This window comes from Balaenoptera ricei, chromosome 2, assembly GCF_028023285.1.
Source record: "Balaenoptera ricei isolate mBalRic1 chromosome 2, mBalRic1.hap2, whole genome shotgun sequence".
NCBI lineage: Eukaryota > Metazoa > Chordata > Mammalia > Artiodactyla > Balaenopteridae > Balaenoptera > Balaenoptera ricei.
The window spans coordinates 38,428,038-38,435,115 of NC_082640.1; the positions used below are offsets into that span (position 1 = coordinate 38,428,038).

At 41.4% G+C, this 7,078-nt stretch overlaps 1 protein-coding gene across 2 annotated transcripts; it reads left to right on the plus strand.

Moving 5' to 3' along the window:
• The first annotated feature begins 33 nt into the window (after positions 1-33).
• PEX11A (peroxisomal biogenesis factor 11 alpha) lies at positions 34-6,521 on the plus strand. 2 transcript variants are annotated; one of them, XM_059915386.1, is made up of 3 exons: positions 81-236; positions 2,491-2,606; positions 4,411-6,521. In XM_059915386.1, the coding sequence occupies exons 1-3, from the start codon at positions 181-183 to the stop codon at positions 4,980-4,982; spliced, it is 744 nt and encodes a 247-aa protein (XP_059771369.1). In that variant the 5' UTR covers positions 81-180; the 3' UTR covers positions 4,983-6,521. The 2 variants fall into 2 exon arrangements, with proteins under 2 accessions (XP_059771370.1, XP_059771369.1); XM_059915387.1 differs by lacking the exon at positions 2,491-2,606 and having other exon boundaries at positions 34-236.
• Positions 6,522-7,078: the final 557 nt, after the last annotated feature.

The window sequence follows — 7,078 nt, forward strand, 5'->3', positions numbered from 1 at the left end:
TTCCGGCCCCAAACCGGAAGCCCGAGAAGTTGCTCTTCGGAAAGTGCACCCGCCCCCACGGGGGTGGGGAGACTCGGCTCCTTGGGCTGGCAGGGACCGACAGTTCCGTGGGGACCCGTCAGCAGCCCCTGAGGACTCGCAAAAGAACCCAGTGCGACTCTTGTCCTTGGGCTGGGTGCCATGGACGCCTTCATCCGCTTCACCAACCAGACCCAGGGCCGGGACCGACTCTTCAGGTGAGTCTGGTGCCCACGGCCTCTAGCCCTTCCCCGTCCCTCAACCCGGTACAAGGTTCCCTGTTCTCCGGCATCCGGAGAAGGAGCTAGTAGCCCAGTGGACGACAGCAGGAAGGACGCTGCCGGCTCCCGGAGGGACTGTGGTCCTGGAGCCTCTCCTCACCCTAAATTCAGTGGGGCTTGCCCGAACGCACCGCGTCCGGTCCCGAGCCTCGTGCCCCAAAGTCCCGCAGCCGCTTCGGGGGCGCTGGCAGTGTTAAACCAGCCGACGAACCCTCCTCTCCTAACCTGAGAAAGACTGGGTTTTCTCCGCCCAACATTCTTCCGAGGAATTATTTAAGAGAAACTCTGGGTTGACATTTATGACTAGCGAAGCCAACACTTGTATTTATCTCCCATTCTTGTCCCGTCTATCTCATTGAGATAGCGCATGTGAAATAGTTTTGTGAACTGTAAAATACAGTGTGGAGAGCCTCAGAAAGAACTGACTGCACCTCTAAGGTACACGAAAATATTAAAGAGATTGCGGCTTTAGTACTAATTCATAATTTTTTTTTAGGAATTCGGTTGAGTCTTGCTCAATAATAAGAAATTAGTCACAGTTGCAGTTTTATTTAACAGTTTTTCCTTCTGGGTGTGCAAGTGCTAATACACACAGATCAATAGTAGCCCCAATAATTATGAGACTTTTGGAAGCGGACTTAATGCCAGACGTTGTTCTCAGTGTGTTACAACTATTAACCCATTTAACCCTCAACACAACCCTATTAGGTTAAATTCTCTAAATCATCCCCATTTCTGTGAAATGGGGAAACTGAAGCAGAAGGAGGTTAATAGGGACTAAGTGACTGAATTGAGAGATTTAAAACCACACAGTTGACTCGGGGCCCACTTCTTTAACTACCAAGCCATACTATCTTTCTAATTAATTTGATAGATTTTCAAAATGGTTGCATTATATACAAACTTCATTAAAATAGAAGCCTACAAATCCAGTGTACTTAGAATGTACCCTGCAAATTTTATCAGTGAGGTTGGTTAATAAATAATTGTTTAGGGGAATTCCCTGGCGTTCCAGTGGTTAGGACTCCGCACTTCCACTGCAGAGGGCACGGGTTCGATCCCTGGTCAAGGAACTAGGATCCCACATGCTGTGTGGTGTGGCAAAAAAAAATAAAATATAAATAATTGTTTAGGATATACCTATTCAGCAAGGTGTGAGATCTCTAGTATTCATTTCCTAATCCTCTTGGTGATCTATAGCTTCTTTGAACACACTAGCATTTAGAAAATAATGCCTTGTGTTTGGACGCATTCCTATTATTAGACCAGATCTGAAAAAGGGGGATTCATTGACCTGACCAGCTTGAGCCCTGTATCCAGGAAGCATACTTAAAAGAGAAGGAGAGATTGTTTCTTTTTACTTCATGCACAATAACAAGTTCACCATTTTGGAAAATGTGCTATATTTTTATTGAGAATAATATTTATAGCATAAAGGGATTCAAATGCGGTTACAGGGCAGTAGGAAACAGGCATCTACCTACTTTATTTACTAGACTGCCAAATACATTTAGATGTTTATGTGATACAGAATTTTTTATTTGTTATGTTTCTGTTGGTAAGGCATTGCTATTTGTACTCATGACAATAATCACTATTGAATATTTAGTATTATTAAACAGGAGTCTGTATTTTATATAAAATACTAATTAGTTTTGAAAGACAAATCTGTACTTATTTATGTATTGGTGTGTATTTGGTCCTTTTATAAAAAGTTAAGCAATATGCAAATGGTGGACTTCTCATTTGGCTCTGGTTTGAGTGTGTGACCTGTCACATAAGTAGTTGGTAAAAAAATTTCCTTTTAGAAATCTGAAAATCTTTTAGCAATTTACACCGGAAGAAATAAAGAATATGGATCTTTGCAGACTTAACATGAGGTCGATTTTTGTGCAGTTTACTGCTTTGACTATATCCATTTCTCTGTGCCAGCAAGAGGCCTTCTGAAGAGCTGTTCACTGTATTATTGCAGAGTTCTCTTTCATTACCTTTGTGTTGCATTTCCATGACATGTTCTACCCTTTAGCCCTGTGGAGTGACTGTTGCAGAATTTTGCTCTTGTAAGAGCTGCTACATGAGAAATTGTCTTGGAAACTTTGCTTTTAGCAGGACATGTTTCTCCTTCCCCTACTTCATGAGTCAAATTTTATTTGGTTTGTAAATCGTTCTCCTCATTTTTTTTCCATTTCAGAGCCACTCAGTACACATGCATGTTGCTTAGATATTTGTTAGAGCCTAAAGCTGACAAACAGGAGGTTGTTATGAAGCTCAAGAAACTGGAGTCCAGTGTGAGCACTGGCCGTAAATGTAAGTACCCTGTCCCTTGAGGGACAGTGGCTCCTGGTTTAGAATCCTCAGACCTTGTAATTCACAAAATATTTCCTAGGTCACGATTTTCTAGTCAATCAGCTTTATTGATGAAGTTCACCAGTAAGGCTGCCCTCATGGAATGACAGGCCAAAAGGATTGAATGTTTTGCTGCACACCATTCACAAACACCCTCCTATGTTCACTTTTGGTGCTACATTATATCTTTCTGCTTAATCGTAACCAGTGAGACATACAATGTGTTAGTTCACCTTTAGTTCTTAGAATCACAAAATGTTCTGGCAATCTTTGACATGAGCTTCTGGCTCCTGGGAACCCTCAAAGAATAGAATAGCTATATCCTTGACCCCCTGCCTTTTTCCCTTCTCTTAACGGATTGCTAGAGGAAATGGATGGATACATTTTCTTAAGTCATTTGTGGGATTGTATCATGTTAATGCCAAAAAGTGGTCAGTGTTTTGTACTCATTTAATTCACTTTGAGTACCTGCTTCATATAGATATAGTCCTGAGCTTTATGGGAGAACTAAGATCACATGGTATAACGATCTAATATTTAGTACCAAATATGTTGGTTGGGGTAGAGAAAAAGAAAGATGTTTGGAGGAGGTGGAACTTGAGGTGTGGCAAGAGAGAAGGATTAGGAGAACATTCTTGAAGGGTGGTTTCCTCTAGTGGAGGCTCAGGACTGTTCTGGGCAAACCACTGTATTGAGGATCAATGAGAAAACTAGTTTGATGGAGACAAGACTTACATTGTCAAGCAGAGGGACGGGAAGGAGCTTTTCTGGATGGCTTGGAAAGCCAAGATGAGAAGTTCTCAGGCTCTTTGGAATGTTGGAGCTCAAAGGTCCTTTAAAGATCACTAGTCTCTGAAGTCTAGAAAGGACTTACCCAAGGTCACTAAGTTAGTGCAACAGCCAGAACTGGAAACCAAGATTATTCATTACATATTTTGTGTTATTTTTGATAAAATAATACAAAACATTTTTCTGAGATCATAAGTTTCCTGAGGGTAGCTACTTCTGAACGTTTGCTGAGTCTAAGATATAGTCACTTAGGGAAAGTAGTTCTTTTGTATCCTCCATAATGTTTAGGACTATAACTTATTCTGAGAAGGTGCTCAGTAAATATTTATTGATTGATGCATCCCTGATTAATTGAGTTACATGCTCAGATAAAGGACATGCCCTTGCAATGGTTGATTTAATTGAACTAGGAGTCACATATGACAGTATTATTAGTTGTGTTATCCACTAAAACGTACCATCTCTACTTTGTCTTTTTGACAGTAGGGAGCCAAAGGGGCTTTGGACCAGAGAAATGGCAGTATGATAATGGTATTTTTTTTTTAAAGCAATCTTTTAACTGGAAAGTAAGTACAGTGTAAGGTATCAGACTCTCCAAAAGAATGTTGCATCTGGAGTTCATGTAATTTGCAGTACCTTCCTTCTAAAGAAGTGTAGCTGGTGATATTCATATGTAACAATCCACACTTATGATTGACCTTTGCCTAAAGTGTGTAGTAAGTCATTGTTAATGTAGTCATTGAAATGGAGGCAATAAGTTTAAAGAGTCACTGTCTTTTTTACATTCCAGGATCATTTTAGGTGTCCTTAACATACTGTACAGTCCTCCTTTCCTGAGCAAAGACTGAGCCTCAGAGGACGGTCAGTTGTTAAAAAAAACAGTGCTGACCTCTCACCCTGATACAGGGATTCTGCCTGTAAAATCCTGTTACATACTGATTAAATAACTGTTAACTCTTGTGGGTTCTTCTTGCAGGGTTCAGACTAGGCAATGTGGTACATGCTGTACAGACGATTCAGCAGAGCATTCATGCCACTGACCTAGTGCCCCGCATCTGCCTAATATTAGCCAGCCTGAACCGTGTGATTTATTTCATCTGTGACACCATCCTTTTTGTGAGGAGCGTAGGGCTCGCCTCTGGCATTAACAAAGAGAAATGGCGAATGTGGGCTGCACGCCATTACTACTATTCTCTTCTGCTGAGCCTGGTCAGGGATCTGTATGAAATCTCCCTGCAGATGGAACAGGTTGCACACGACAGAGCAAAGAAGGAGAAATCACCATCCCAGGATCCTCTTGTGTATAGCGTGGCTGATGAGGAAACAGAATGGCTCCAGTCCTTTCTTCTTCTCTTATTCCGATCTCTGAAGAAGCATCCTCCCTTGCTCCTGGACACAGTGAAGAACTTCTGTGATATCCTGAACCCTTTGGACCAGTTGGGGATCTATAAGTCCAATCCTGGCATCATAGGCCTTGGAGGTCTCGTGTCCTCTATAGCAGGCATCATCACTGTGGCGTATCCTCAGATGAAACTGAAGACCCGCTGAGGTGGTTTCAGGCTGAAGACTAGTACCTGCTTTGAAGACAACCTTTTAGTGAAATGGACATTTGCATTAGGCACGGCCATGTCATACTGTGCTTACAGACTTAGTCACATGAGCACTGAGTGACCTGTGATGTGAACAGAGGTGGAGCCAAGAACGGTGGAGGGAAGAACGTGAAGGTTTATGTGTTTTCTAGAGTGCTGGAGTGACTTCTGAATTTCTGAGTATTTTTCCTTCATCTAACATTTATCGAGCATCTCTTATGTGCATATTAGGAACTTAGTGGTTGCTGAATGGATAAAAATTAAGAGAAAAATTGAAAAAGATCCAAACTAACAAGTGGACACTAATATAAGCGACTTTTGGGCCATGTGCCTCACTACTTTTGCCCAACTACAGTAGGTCTGATACACACCCTCTCTCAGATTTAGTAGAGGCCCCTTATTCTCTGATCAGTTATCCCACTTCCTCCATAGCTACCAGTGCCAGGATGGAGGAGAGCTGGGTTTATAGCCTCTTAACTTGGCTTTTACATCACTGTGCTCCTGTCTTTCCTCTGTCCAGTAGTAAAATCAGAAGTGCATCAGGTACCTTCACGGTATAAATTGTGTCTTTAGGTAGCGCAGTAAGGAAACAAAAAATCAGAAGCAGATAGAAAGGACTTAAGGTAAAAATAATGTGGAAAGTTACAGTTGGTGCCTGCAGGTTTCCCTGTGACAGATGAGGAGACCTGAGGTTAAAACTGAGGACAGAACCTCATTTCTCTGACTCCCAATCCAGTGCTCTTTCCATATTTCACTGCCTTCCTGATTGAGTGGAAGTGCAAGACTCTCCAGAATCCTGTGCGAAAAGCCTTTTTTAGAACCTTTGTTGGTCAGTGGTTTATATTCTATTCTACAAAAATTAAAACTATATCTAGATCCACCAGCAGGATTGTTTTATTTAAAACCATATAACATTTTGGGCACTTACACGTTAATTTTCATCCAAATTTGTGCAGTTAAGAAATTTCACAAATACGATGAAATTCTACCATATTCGACAATAAATCAGAGTTCATATTCGTAGGGTGGTTGGGGGAGGTGAAGAAGAGCAGTAAGGGGCAAGAGAAGAGGACAGTAGAACGATGAGTCGATGCCACTTACTCGTGTTCTTCTCATCTTGGATGTTGGGTTCTTATTTGTGATTACAGATCCTCTTAATTTGAGGCAAGTGAGGTAGAGAAATAGGGTACCATCAGGTAAGAGGTCAGTGTCAGTCCTGCCAGTAAAGCCATCTGACAGGACTGGATGGAAGGGAGAAAAGAAATGTGCACTAAGTAAATTTCCCATAAATGTGATTGAGATTCTTAAAAAGTAGACTCAGGTCCTTGGCTCTATTTTTAAAGTGTCCAATCAAGATATGGGATTTGAGAAAGAACATTTCAGGAATTTTAAGAGAAATAAAAGCTGCTAGATCAGGGCAAATAAAAAATTTAACTATTTTTGCTTTGTCCAGATCTTCTACTGTAATAAATTATGTCCAATAAATTTATAGACAAAATTTATTCATGTATCTGTGAATGTGTTCTGGGAATGGAGAAGAGTTAAAAATAAGGTGATCCAAAGATAATCAGAGTCTACACAGTTGGTAGAGTGAGTTCTGGTAAAATAAGCTCTTGGCTGGAAGATCCAAGCTCAGGAAAAGGATGAAGGAAGATTTAAATGTAGAATGTCCAGGTTGAAAGAGACCTCTAAGACAATCTCATCCAGACTGCTAGCCAGGAGAGGGTCCTTTATATCATCCCTGTCAGTGGTGCTTTTGATTCTGCCTGGAGAAGTTGGCCTTGAATCTATGATGGCATTTTACAGTGGTGTCCATCTTGGTAGTTTTGTCCTCTGCAAGTTAGGGTGGGTGGTGGAGAGCTTGGGAAATGCCACCTCTTCTAGAGTTTGTGAAAACCTAAATGGTGCCCTGCTACCTCCTCCCCTGTGCATCTTTGTCCTTTATAACTAACCATCCCCACCTCCAGGCCTCCACATTCGTTCATGAGGGATTCTAAAAACCAAGGACATTTCTTTTTTTTTCTTCCAGTTTTACTGAGATATAATTGACACAGT